General features: G+C 46.1%; 1 protein-coding gene across 5 annotated transcripts in view; it reads left to right on the top strand.

Moving 5' to 3' along the window:
- Positions 1–13,653, top strand: part of susd2 (sushi domain containing 2) — a 353,392-nt gene that overhangs the window by 245,562 nt on the left and 94,177 nt on the right. For 4 of the 5 annotated variants that reach the window (XM_072497158.1, XM_072497149.1, XM_072497167.1 and 1 more), the window contains exons 7-9: positions 1,123–1,297; positions 8,233–8,434; positions 12,954–13,039. In XM_072497158.1, the coding sequence (XP_072353259.1) occupies positions 1,123–1,297; positions 8,233–8,434; positions 12,954–13,039 (463 nt within the window). The remainder of the gene's footprint in view (positions 1–1,122; positions 1,298–8,232; positions 8,435–12,953; positions 13,040–13,653) is intronic. The other variant, XM_072497185.1, reaches the window with a different exon arrangement.

Raw genomic sequence — 13,653 nt, 5'->3', positions numbered from 1 at the left:
GTCAATCAGAGAGTGGAATTCTCTCCTACATATAGCTGTGGAGGACTGGTCACTGATTGTATTTAAGAAGGAAATAGATAGATATCTGGACACTAGGCGCACAAGTATATGACTGTGATGGAGGATCAGCTACAATCACATTGAATGGCAGAGCAGGTTCAATGGACTGAATGACTTACTCTTACTGCTGTGTATTTGGATGGTTCTGCCAGCTTTAACCTGATAGTTACCCTGAAAGTGTAAGAGGAAAAAAAAATCACTTCTAACTCCAGCGTATCTAGTTCAAAAACCACCCAGCCTCACATGGGACACCCCACCCCCACATACACGACCCCTCAAGGGGATCCACCACCCCATCCCCAGCCTCACCTTGATCCGACCTTTCCCCCATTCCGGCTGCGCGTGCCCTGACGTGACGCAACCTAACCCCCCCCCCCCCCCCCCCGGCCTCCCCAACAGCCCTCCCCGACTCCTCCCAGTTGGCAACCCCACCACCCAGCCTCCGGTCCGACCGCACACTCCTCTCCCGGACTGACCCCATTCTCCTTGGCTGACCCTCCCCTCTGGTCCAAGCCCCTGCTCCCCGACTGATCCCCTCCCACCCGCTCCAGGTGGACCATGTACCCTCCTGGACTGACCCCTCTCTTCGTTCAGTCAACCCCTCCCTTTCTGAGGTCCAATCCCCCTCCCCACCTCCCTCCTGCCCCGCTCTGACCAACCTCCACCCCCCCCTTCAGTCTGGCCTACGACTCCTCCACTTCTCCAGTCTGACCCCTGCCCCACCCCCTCTCTCTGGGCTGAACCACCTCCCCCCCCTTCGAACCGACACTCCCTCCCATCCGACCCCCCCACGGAGCCTCCAGTTTCACTGCCCTGCCCCGATCTCAAATGACCCTGTAAACTTCACCTGACTGCTGTAAAAAGGGGGAGTGACTTACCTCTGTGCATTCCAGTTACTCCATGACAATGCTGCCGGGTCTCACCCAGCCTGAGTGAGGAAGGTTTGGCGAGACAGGGGCTTTGGAATTCCTTCCAAGGTAAGCCTGTTGCGAGCACTCTGAGTAAGTTACGGGCCTATGTTTCTTTCTATGTAACTCACAATTTGGCAACTTCTTCCATCAGGTAATCCTTACTCGGGATCCTGGAAAGGAGAATGGAGTTACCTGTACTCACTTGAAAAAGCTGTAACGAACAATGGGATTTTTAAATTCACCCCTAAATCAGCTGCAGAACCTTATTCTGAATGGGAAATTGGAATGCTGCGTCTCACCGACCAGAAACAAGCAGACGGGAAACTGTGAGTACATTAATCTCAATTTGGGCATCTGATTGTAAGGTAAGACGAGGGATAAATTTTCAACTTGGAGCCCAGGTGTTAAACTGATGTTGCAGTTTCTCATTTCTAGTGTTATAAGGTTAAACAACTCTTTGGAGTGCTTCCCATTATGTAGTTCAGCTATTCGCTCCACCCTTACCAATCCAGAGTCGTTTCCTAATTTTGCCCATGTCGGGATTCAAATATGGGAGCCGTCAATATGTGCAAATGTAACATTTTATGGGCCAGGGTTTAGAGAACACCAAAGTATATCATGGAGTTCACCTGACCTACAGCTTTTAATAGATTTTGGTTATGAGAAGCACAAGGGCCCACTTTCCAGGTGTTATGCAACAGAGATCTTAAGTATTTTTAAACAACACAATGTTTATTCTATTAATCCAGTTAACATTTTATAAACACACAGTAAACATCTTCTCAACTACCAATACAAATACCCCCAAAGATACAGTACTGTATAGGTAACCCTTAATAACTTTCCTAACAACATCCATAAGCCAAACACCCTTTTCCTACAAAACAGTAGGTTTGAATTCCTTACAGAAAACAGGTATTACTTTGAAGTTATCAAGTGGTCTGGAGACATTCTTTAGCATGCAGGGAGAGAGACCCAAAATACACCTTCTTTGTTTGAATGCAGCTCCCAACTGAAAACAAAACCAAAACCTCAGAGCCACAAAGCAGCTTCCAGCTCAAAACAATCGTCTCCTTCTGCACTGTAAATTCTATGTAAATCTATGTAAAAGTAAAAGACAGGATCACAGCCCAGCCCCACCTACACAATGACATCACTGCAACCATTTGGTAAAACACACTTTTCTTAAAGGGACCGTCACATGACAAACGGTGGACACCATCAGCATCAGCAACTTGGGGATGTTGCGGGCAGTGGGGAGGTGGACAGCCATAGCAGTAAAGGTTTGGATGGAGAGAAATTTGTTTAGTGTATTCAGGAAGAATTCCTCATTCAATATGTGGATGGCCCGACTAGAGAGGGGGCAAATCTTGACCTCTTCTTGGGGAATAACGAAGGGCAGGTGACGGAAGTGTTAGTGAGGGATCACTTTGGGGCCAGTGACCATAATTCCATTAGTTTTAAGATAGCTATGGAGAATGATAGTTCTGGCCCAAAAGTTAAAATTCTAAATTGGGGAAAGGCCAATTTTGAGGGTATTAAGCGGGAACTTTCAAAAGTTGATTGGGGTGCCTATTTGCAGGCAAGGGGACAGCTGGTAAGTGGGAGTCTTTCAAATAGGTGTTAACTAGGGTCCAGGGTGAGCATATTCGTCTTAGAGTGAAGGGTAAGGCTGGTAGAAGGAGGGAACCCTGGATGACTCGGGATATTGAGGCCATGGTCAAAAGGAAGAAGGAGGCATATGAGATGCATAGGCAGCTGGGATCAAGTGGATCTCTTGAAGGCTTGTCGGAGTAGAATTAAGAGAGAAATCAGGAGGACAAAAAGGGACATGAGATTGTCTTGGCAGATAAGGCAAAGGAAAATCCAAAGAGCTTTTACAGATACATAAAGGGTAAAAGGGTGACTAGGGAGAAGGTAGGCCTCTTAAGGATAAACAAGGTCATCTATGTGCAGATCCACAAGGGATGGGAGAGGGCCAAAATTAATATTTCTCGTCTGTATTTACTGTTGAGAAAAGCACGAATGTTAGGGAAATTGGGGAAATAAAAAGTGATGTCTTGAGGAGTGTATATATTACAGAGAAGGAGGTGCTGGAGGTATTAAAGCGCATCAAGGTAGATAAATCCCCTGGATCTGATTAAATGTATCCCAGGACGTTGTGGGAAGCTAGGGAGGGAGTTCCGGCCCCCTAGCTGAGATATTTGAATCATCGATAGCCACAGGAGAGGTGCCTGAAGATTGGAGAGTAGCAAATGTTGTGCCCTTGTTTAAGAAGAGCTGTAGGGATAAGCCTGGGATCTACAAACCGGTTAGCCTTACTTTTGTAGTGGATAAATTGTTAGAAGGTATTCTGAGGGACAGGATCTGCAGGCATTTAGACAGGCAAGGGCTAATTAGGGAAAGTCATGTCTTACGAATTTGATTGAGTTTTTTGAAGGGGTAACCAAGAAGGTAGATGAGGGCAGTGCAGTCGACGTTGTCTACATGGACTTTATCAAGGCCTTTGACAATGTACCGCATGGTGTGTTGTTGCAAAAGGTTAACTCTCACGGAATCCAGGGTGAGGTAGCCAATTGGATATAAAAGTGCCTTGGCAGCCGAAGCCAAAGGGTGGTTGTAGAGTTGTTTTTCAAACTGGAGGCCTGTGACCAGCGGTGTGCCTCAGCGATCGGTGCTGGGTCCACTGTTATTTGTTATATATATTAATGATTTGGATGAGAATGTAGGAGACATGGTCAGTAAGTTTGCTGATGGCACCAAGATTGGTGGCACAGTGGATAGTGAAGAAGGTTATATAAGATTACAACAGGATCTTGACCAATTGGACCAGGGGACCAATGAATGACAGATGGAGTTTAATTTGGATAAATGTGAGGTGATACATTTTGGTAGATCAAATCAGGGAAAGACTTACTCAGTTAATGGTAGGGAGTTGGGTAGAGTTACAGAACAAAGAGATCTAGGGGTACAGGTTCATCGCTCCTTGAAGGTGGAGTCGCAGGTGGACAGGGTGGTGAAGAAGGCATTCAGCATGTTAGGTTTTATTGGTCAGAATATTGAATACAGGAATTAGGACGTCTTGTCAAAGTTGCACAAGACATTGGTAAGACCACACATGGAATACTGTGTTCAGCTCTGGTCACCTTATTACAGGAAGGATATTGTTAAACTAGAAAGAGTGCAGAAGAGATTTACGAGGATGCTACCAGGACTTGAGTTGTAAGGAGAGGCTGGATAGGTTGGGACTTTTTCCGCTGGCGTATAGGAGGCTTAGGGGTGACCTTAGAGGTCTATAAAATAATGAGGAGCATAGATAAGGTAGATATTCAACATCTTTTTCCAAAGGTAGAGGAGACTAGAACGAAAGGACATAGATGTGGAGAACTAGAGGATATAAGTTTAAGGTGAGAGGGGAGAGATACAAAAGAGACCATAGGGGAAATCTTTTCACACAGAGGGTGGTGAACATCTGGAATGAGCTGCCAGAGGCAGTGGTAGAGGCAGGTACAATTTTTCCCTTTAAAAAAGTTAGACGGGCAGCACGGTGGTGCAGTGGTTAGCACTGGGACTATGGCACCGAGGTCTCAGGTTCAATCCCAGCTCTGGGTCATTGTCCGTGTGGAGTTTGCACATTCTCCCCATTTCTGCGTGAGTTTCACCCCCACAACCCAAAGATATGTTGGTTAGGTGTATTGGCCACGCTAAATTGCCCCTTAATAGGAAAAAAAAATTGGGTACTCTAAATTTATACAAAAAATAGTTAGACATGGGAAAGGTGGGTATAGAGGGATGTGGGCCAAATGTGGCAAGTGGGACGAGCTTAGTGATAGAAACTGGGCGGCATTGATAAGCTGGGCCAAAGGGCCTGTTTCCATGCTGTAAACATCTATGACTCTAGACTTGGTGGGGGTTGGGGTGTCCATGATGGGCCAAAAGATATTACCAGCAATAGTTTACCCATTCTGCTTCAGGGGTGGGGCCTGCAATGCTGACCAGAGCTGGATGATCCAATGCAATGTTTGAATCTGCATATCTCCCTCTATTTCTTTGTTACACTCAGAATACAGAGAGCTGGCAAAAAGACAAAATGGGATTTGTTCTTTGAGTTCCGTTGGACTTTTGTAAAGCCCAATTTTTCGGAATTGCACAAATCCACACGTTGTGATTTGGCAGATAAATGTTATCTCTTATTTATCTGCGTTGAATCTAAACACTCGGGCTTTTACAGCAAACAAAGTCATAAAGATTAAAATCGACTCTGACTCAGTTGCAATAATTAAATGCGGCTTGTTCCTCCTTCCACAGTATGTTTCCTGATTATATTAAGGATTCAGTTGCAGTGAGGTATTGCTGTGGGCTTATTGGTAGCACTCTCAGCCCTAAGTCAGAAGATTATAGGTTCAAGCTCCGCTCCAGGGGTCTGAGCACATCACCTGGGCAGCATCTCAGTGCTGAACTGATGAAGTATTGCCTGGTCGGGTGAGGCATTAGAACCCTCATGAGGATGAGGCTATCCTCCAGGAAGTACAGGGGGGCCGCCCTGCGGCGGCTTGACTAACGTTTGACCACCCGACCAACATCATTCAAATCAGGGAGACTGCTCATGAATCACATTATTGTTTGTACGAGCTTGTTGAAGGGGTTTGGCTGTCACATTTCCTACCCTACAGCATTGGGACTGCATTTCAAAAGTACTTCATTGGCTGTACAGCCCTTTGGGACATCCTGAGATTGTGAAGGATGCTACGAAAGGGCTGATTCTTTCTATCTGATCTATACTTCAACTCTATTTACTCTCACCGAACATTGATCCTACCCTTGAAATGTTTCCATTGGCCTCACAGCTATGATGTTTGAAAGTCTTCTTGATGCACAAACAATGCGTCATCCCCATCAGGCCCACTGGTGTCCGTGACGTTACGTTGGAGTGAAAGCAGAGTTGTGTCTGTCACATGAAAAGGGAATAACAGATGCAGGCCTGCAATTAGTAAAAGTAAAGTCACCGTAGTCCCAGATGACCATAGGCTGCTTTCCTCTTTGAGGGGGAGAGCTGACTGGTGGTGATTTAATCCAGGGGTCACCACGCCTCAGGCGAGGGGCAAGGTTGAGAAGGCGGGGCCTTCATAAAAAACCTCAGCCGGTACAGGAATTGAACCTGCCCTGTTGGCGTCGCTCTACATCATGAAACAGATGTCCAGCCAACTGAGCTGAACCAGTCTGTAGAACATAGAGATAACAAAGATGCACTCCTTTTCTTTAATTTGGTCTACAGTGTTCGCTGCTCCCGACGCGGTCTCCTCGACACTGGGAAGACTAAATGCAGACTGCATGACCTCTTTGTGGAACACCTTCACTCAGCCCGAAAGCATGATCCCAACCTTCCTGTTGCCTGTCACTTTCACTCAGCACCTTGCTCTCATGACCACTTGTTGGATTGGATTGGATTTTGTTTATTGTCATGTGTACCGAGGTACAGTTAAACGTATTTTTCTGCAAACAGCTCAACAGATCATTAAGTACATGAAAATAAGAGAAAATAAAAGAAAATACATAATAGGGCAACACAAGGTCCATAATGTAACTACATAAACACCGGCATCGGGTGAAGCATACAGTGGTGTAGTGTTAATCTTGTCAGTCCATAAGAGGGTCGTTTAGGAGTCTGGTAACAGCGGTGAAGAAGCTGTCTTTCAATCTGTTCGTGCGTGTTCTCAGAATTTTGTATCTCCTGCCTGATGGAAGAAGTTGGAAGAGTGAGTAAGCCGGGTGGGAGGGGTCTTTGATTCTGCTGCCCGCTTTCCCCAAGGCATCAGGGGGTGTAAATGGGGTCAATGGATGGGAGGCAGGTTCGCGTGATGGACTGGGCGGTGTTCACGACTCTCTGAAGTTTCTTGCCGTCTTGGGCTGAGCAGTTGCCATACCAGGCTGTGATGCAGCCAGATAGGATGCTTTCTATGGTGCACCTGTAAAAGTTGGTGAGAGTTAATGTGGACATGCTGAATTTCCTTAGTTTCCTGAGGAAGTTTAGGCGCTGTTGTGCTCTCTTGATGGTAGCGCGACGTGGGTGGACCAGGACAGATTTGTGGAGATGTGTACCCCTAGGAATTTGAAACTGCTAACCATCTCCACCTCGGCCCCGTTGATGCTGACAGGGGTGTGTACAGTACTTTGCTTCCTGAAGTCAATGACCAGCTCTTTAGTTTTGCTGGCATTGAGGGAAAGATTGTTGTCGCTGCACCACTCCACTAGGTTCTCTATCTCCCTCCTGTATTCTGACTCGTCGTTATTCAAGATCCAGCCCACTATGATCGTATCGTCGGCCACCTTTTGCCTGCTGGAATACTCCGGTGAAGCCTGATGCAAGCTGGAGGAGCAGCATCTCATAGTAGGATATGATAGGATATGTAACAGCCTTCAGGGCTCAACATTGAGTTGAACAACTTTGCACTGTGATCATTTCTTTCCATCTTTTTTAGTATATCCCAAACATGTTTTGTCCCAATACAAAAACGTCCCCCTCCCCCACTGGGCTATCTGTCACTTGTTCTTAAATATTTCTACATTTGTGTTGCAATCGCTCCCAGCTCCCATCAATCACTGTTCTAGCTGTTCCACACTCTCTTATACAGTATAATACCCAGCACATTTCTCCCTCTCTTTAGCTCTGAAGAAGAGGCATACGGACTCTGAACATTAACTCTGTTTTCTCTCCCTACCGATGCTGCCAGACCTGCTGGGCTTTTACAATATTCCCTGTTTTTGCATTCCTTTCAGGACTGACCTAACCTGCCTTTTGCCTCGAGTTAGTTATTTTTTTCATTCTCTATGGGATGCGAGAACTCCGGCACAAAATTCCCCACACTTCTGCACTGACCGACATTCTCACTCAAGAGGATCATCGGTGGAGGTGATAGAAGTGTTCCAGTGTTTCCATAATGAGACTTGAGCTGAACACATTGATAAGTCAGAGACGTGGAGTTTTTCTCTGCAGCTAGCCAGCTTTTGTCAATCCAATGATCGCTATTGACTTGAGCTGAACACATTGATAAGTCAGAGACGTGGAGTTTTACTCTGCAGCGAGCCAGCTTTTGTCAATCCAATGATCGCTATTGACTTCCACACCATGGCGAACAAGGACTCAGAGGAAACATATATGTATGTGGTCTTTTCCCCTGATGTTACCAGTTGGGTTCCTTTGGATCTGAGTGATTTATAAAGTAAATAACCCATCTTGCCTTTTGTATTTTTTTAAACTCAGCAACGTGAGAGCGTTATGGAGTCCAAGCCATGCGCTAGCCTGGCACCTAGAGGAAACGTTTCGGAAAAACTCAGCGGCCTGGGCGTACAAAAAATGTTGGGCCTGGCATAAAACTGAAGAGACGCTCCCGGATTTCCTGCAGGAGATTATAGATTGCCCATGTACCTTGGCACAATCCAGGGCAGATACGGGCAGATTTCATGTAAGAACAATATTTCATTGAGGAAGGGCCTAAACTGAACTATTGGTTTTTAATTTAAAACAGGCTGTTTTATAAATGTTCACCCCTCTGCCTCCAATTCATAAGAACATAAGAACTAGGAGCAGGAGTAGGCCATCTGGCCCTTCGCGTCTGCTCCGCCATTCAATGAGATCATGGTTGATCTTTTGTGGACTCAGCTCCACTTTCCAGCCCAAACACCACAACCCTTAATTCCTTTATTCTCCAAAAAACTATCTATCTTTATTTTAAAACATTTAATGAAGGAGCCTCAACTGCTTCACTGGGCAGGGAATTCCATAGATTCACAACCCTTTGGGTGAAGAGGTTCCTCTTAAGCTCAGTCCTAAATCTACTTCCCCTTATTTTGAGGCTATGCCCCCTAGTAGAAACAACCTCCCCACATCTACCCTATCAATTCCCTTCATAATTTTATATGTTTATATAAGATTCCCCCCCCCCCCGCATCCTTCTAAATTCCAATGGGTACAGCCCCAGTCTACTCAACCTCTCCTCGTAATCCAACCCCCTCAACTCTGGGATCAACCTAGTGAATCTCCTCTGCACACCCTCCAGCGCCAGTACGTCTTTCTCAGATAAGGAGACTAAAACTGAACACACTACTCCAGGTGTGGCCTCACTAACACCTTATACAATTGCAGCAATCCCTAGTCTTAAACTCTATCCCTCTAGCAATGAAGGACAAAACTCCATTGGCCTTCTTAATCACCTGTTGCACCTGTAAACCAACTTTTTGCGACTCATGCACTAGCACACCCAGGTCTCTCTGCACTGCGGCATGTTTTAATATTTTATCATTTAAATAATAATCCCTTTTGCTGTTATTCCTACCAAAATGGATAACAGCACATTTGTCAACATTGTATTCCATCTGCCAAATCCCAGTCCATTCAGTTAAACTATCCAAATCCCTCTATAGACTTCCAGTATCCTCTGCACTTTTTGCTTTACCACTTATCTTCGTGTCGTCTGCAAACTTGGACACATTGCCCTTGGTCCCCAACTCCAAATCATCTATGTAAATTGAGAACAATTGTGGGACCAACACTGACCCCTGAGAGACACCACTAACTACTGATTGCCAACCAGAGAAACACCCATTAATCCCCATTCTTTGTTTTCTATTCATTAACCAATCCTCTATCCATGCTACTACTTTACCCTTAACGCCATGCATCATTATCTTATGCAGCAACCTTTTGTGTGGCACCTTGTCAAAAGCTTCTAGAAATCCAGATATACCACATCCATTAGCTCCCTTTTGTCTACCGCACTGGTAATGTCCTCAAACATTCCACTAAATTAGTTCGGCACGACCTGCCCATTATGAACCCATGGGGAGGTCTGTCCAATGGGACAATTTCCATCCAGATGCCTCGCTATTTCTTCTTTGATGATAGATTCCAATATCTTCCTTCCTACCGACGTTAAGCTAACTGGACTATAATTACCCGCTTTCTGCCTACCTCCTTTTTTAAACAGTGGTGTCACGTTTGCTAATTTCCAATCCGCCGGGACCACTCCAGAGTCTAGTGAATTATGGTAAATTAAAATTCCTTGATTCCTCTGCTCCAGGTTTGTCCAAAGGGCAGCCTGAGTATGGGGGATGGAAGCTGAGAGATTGTGGGGGCCTGAGAGAGAGTGTGTGTGTGTGGGGGGGGGGGGGGGGGGGGGGTGTGAGAGAGTGTGGGGGGATGCAAGAGCATGGGGGATATAGAGTGTGGGGGTGAGACTGTGTGGGGGCGGGGAGAGAGTTTGTAGGGGCTGAGAGAGTGTTGGGGGGGGGGCAGGTTTATACAGTGCGGAGGAGATTAGAGAGTGTGTGTAGTGGGGGCGAGAGAGGATTGGTGGGGGGGATGGTTGAGAGTGTGAGGACAGAATGTGTCTACGTCTGGCTCACTTCCAGTATCAAAGTTCTCATTCATCCTTACCCACACATACCATCATGCACTCTCATCCAGTTTCACAGTGGCTAAGGGTACGTGAGTGCACACCCTGAGTCTGACAGTGAGCTGGCCACACACACACACACACACACACTCACCCTATTACACTCTAAACTCTGCTTTATTTATTACTTGGGGTTTTTTTTGCTCAGCAAGTTGTTTCCTTTCATAACACAGTTTAAAAAAAAATCATGCTTAAAGTTGTGCCAAACTTTTATCTTTTGGAAACTTGGTCATCGGTGCCTTGAGTGAGAAAAAAATTTGAGATGTGGCCCCCTACGCAAAAAGAATGGACAAAACTGTTCTACCCACAACACAGAGCATTTTATTGCTGCCAGGCTGCTAGCAATCTCTGGTACTTTGTTCATGTGACCAGCCTTTGTATGTAAGGTCTGACATTGTTACAATTGGAAAGACTACAAGCTTCACTGACAGAACCCCATTCATTTTCAATGAAAGCCCATTGGCAGCTGGATTGGGAAAATTAGGCTCTGCCATGGAGGTTATTATAGCTGCATCTAACTCTGCTCTTCGGTGCCCAATTACCTAAACCTTTTGGTAGGGTTGCCAGGCAGTGAGTGGGAGTGGAAACCTGTTTTTTTCCCCTGCAAGGGCACTGAGATTATCTGCCAGGCTGGAGAATCAACTCCCCTTCGAAGTCTGTGGATTGATCCTGAGTGATTTCCAGAGCCGGTGGCTCAGTACCAGCCTCCCGAACCGGCCTCCCCGGACAGGCGCCGGAATGTAGCGACTAGGGGCTTTTCACGGTAACTTCCTTTGAAGCCTACTTGTGACAATAAGCGATTTTCATTTTTCATTTCAGTATTGCCATAAGTGGTTCAATCACCTGCTAAGCTATCAGGGAACTCGACAAACAACTCGCTTAAGTGTATAATTCTCACCCCCCCCCCCCCCCCCCCCCCACCATAAATAGATAATTCAGCTTATTTCATTTATTGAGAATCCTGTTTGACATAAAGTGGTTGCCTCATTTCCCCAGGGTACATCAGTTACTACATTTCAGAGCATCCCTCGCTGGATAAGCTGTAGGAGGGATACAAGTGAACTGCATTGGTAAGATGGGCAGTTTTAATTGACTGAACTCCAATCATTCAAAGAACAAAGAAAAGTACAGCACAGGAACAGGCCCTTCGGCCCTCCAAGCCCGTGCCGACCATGCTGCCCGTCTAAACTAAAATCTTCCACACTTCCGGGGTCCGTATCCCTCTATTCCCATCCTATTCATGTATTTGTCAAGACGCCCCTCAAACATCACTATCGTATCTGTTTCCACCTCATTCGCTGGCAGCGAGTTCCAGGCACCCACTACCCTCTGTGTAAAAGATTTCCCTCGCACATCTCCTCTAAACTTTGCCCCTCGCGCCTTAAACCTATGTCCCCTAATAATTGACTCTTCCACCCAGGGAAAAAGCTTCTGACTGTCGACTCTGTCAATGCCCCTCATAATTTTGTAGACTTCTATCAAATCGCCCCTCAGCCTCCATCATTAGAGTGAGAACAAACCAAGCTTATCCAACCTCCCCTCATAACTAATGCCCTCCATACCAGGCAACATCCTGGTAAACCTCTTCTGCACCCTCTCTAAAGCCTCCACATCCTTCTGGTAGTTTTGGTCTCTCAGGGAATAAAGTGGAACGGGAAGTGGGCAGATAAGTGGAGTTGAGGCTTGGTTGTACTGAATAGCGTAGCAGGTTAGGGGCCCTATGGTCCACTCGTGCTCCTGCTCCTCGTGCTGTTTTGGCTGAAGAGGTGAGAAGAGCTAGAAAAGAAAGAAGGAGCTTTTTGGTAAACAGCAGAATATTTTTGTAATCTATACATTTTTGAGACAATTTCGAGGATGTTCAGATTGAATGGCTTCCTCTTGGATTTCTTTCCTCCGTGGCTGCAGGAAGTCACAACACAGGAACATGCAAATTAGGAGCAGGAGTAGGCTATTCAGCCCCTCGAGCCCGTCCCCAGCAACCTTTCACTCCCCTGTTGATTAAGAATCTACCTGCCACCGCCTTAAAAATATTCCGTGACCCCGCCTCCACCGCTCTCTGTGGAAGAGAGTTCCAAAGACCCTCTGTGGTGCCTGTACCCAATAAAGAGAATCATAGAATCCCCACAGTGCAGAAGGAGCCATTCGGTCTATCAAGTCTGCATCAACTCTCCAAAAGAGCACCCAGGTCTACTCTACTGCCCACTCTGCCTATCCCCATAACCCCCTAACCTTAGCTGCACATACCTGGATACTAAGGGGCAATTTAGCATGGCCAATCCACCTAACCTGCACATATTTGGACTGTGGGAGGAATTGGAGCACCCGGAGGAAACCCACGCAGATATGGTGAGGACATGTAAACCCCATGGAACCTGGGTCCCTGGCACTGTGAGGCAGCAGTGCTAACCACTGTGCCACCCATGGCCAAGAGGCACTGACTCAATTCTGTTGAGGGAGTCCAAATTGAAAACGAGAGACTGTAAGATGGTTGAGGCTGGATTGACTGAAAAAAATCTAATTTCTAATGCAGACAGACTATGGGTGTGACATTGAGAAGGGGAGCATATGTACCTACCACCCAGGAGCTGTACACTGTGTTCGAGCCATACAAGCAAGGTAAGTGGAAAAACCAGCATCTTGTTTCAGAGGCCTGCCTAGTTGGATTCTTGCTGCGATGTGGCAACGTGAATGTTTCAAATGGATTAATTTGAAGTGATTTCTGGAATTAGGCTGGGCAGTGGGTTACACCACTGGCCAAAGTCCCAGGTGCTAGATGCACATCCAGCTCAGACCAGTGGGCCTAAATTCTTCTTGGTCCATTAGATGTAAATGAATTTGGGTAGCCCCAGCAAGTGATTGATACCAGCGGTTTTACAATTATCGATCAAAATTGAGATTAGCCTGGTGGGGTGACAAGTTATCTTCCTTTAAGGATATTTATAGAATCACTTGAGCCTTCAAGACACTTTCTATCACCATTTTCTGGGGCTGATCCACATATTATCAGATTCATTGAAGTTAACTTATAACTTTCCATGGTGTTGTACCGCAAAAATAAGCCTGCTTTCTCCATTGTGGACATGATCGACCACCATTTGCCAAAGTTTAAGGCACTGTTAAAGATGATGTCGTGAAGATGTTTCCACTTGAGCACAAATCTAAACATCACAAATTAACATATTTACTAATAAATCCCACAGAGGTCTTGTGGCGCAGTGGGTCGTGTCCCT

The sequence above is a fragment of the Scyliorhinus torazame genome, chromosome 1, assembly GCF_047496885.1.
Source record: "Scyliorhinus torazame isolate Kashiwa2021f chromosome 1, sScyTor2.1, whole genome shotgun sequence".
NCBI lineage: Eukaryota > Metazoa > Chordata > Chondrichthyes > Carcharhiniformes > Scyliorhinidae > Scyliorhinus > Scyliorhinus torazame.
The sequence above is the reverse complement of the archived record's forward strand: the minus strand, read 5'-3'. Positions and strand labels throughout refer to the sequence as shown.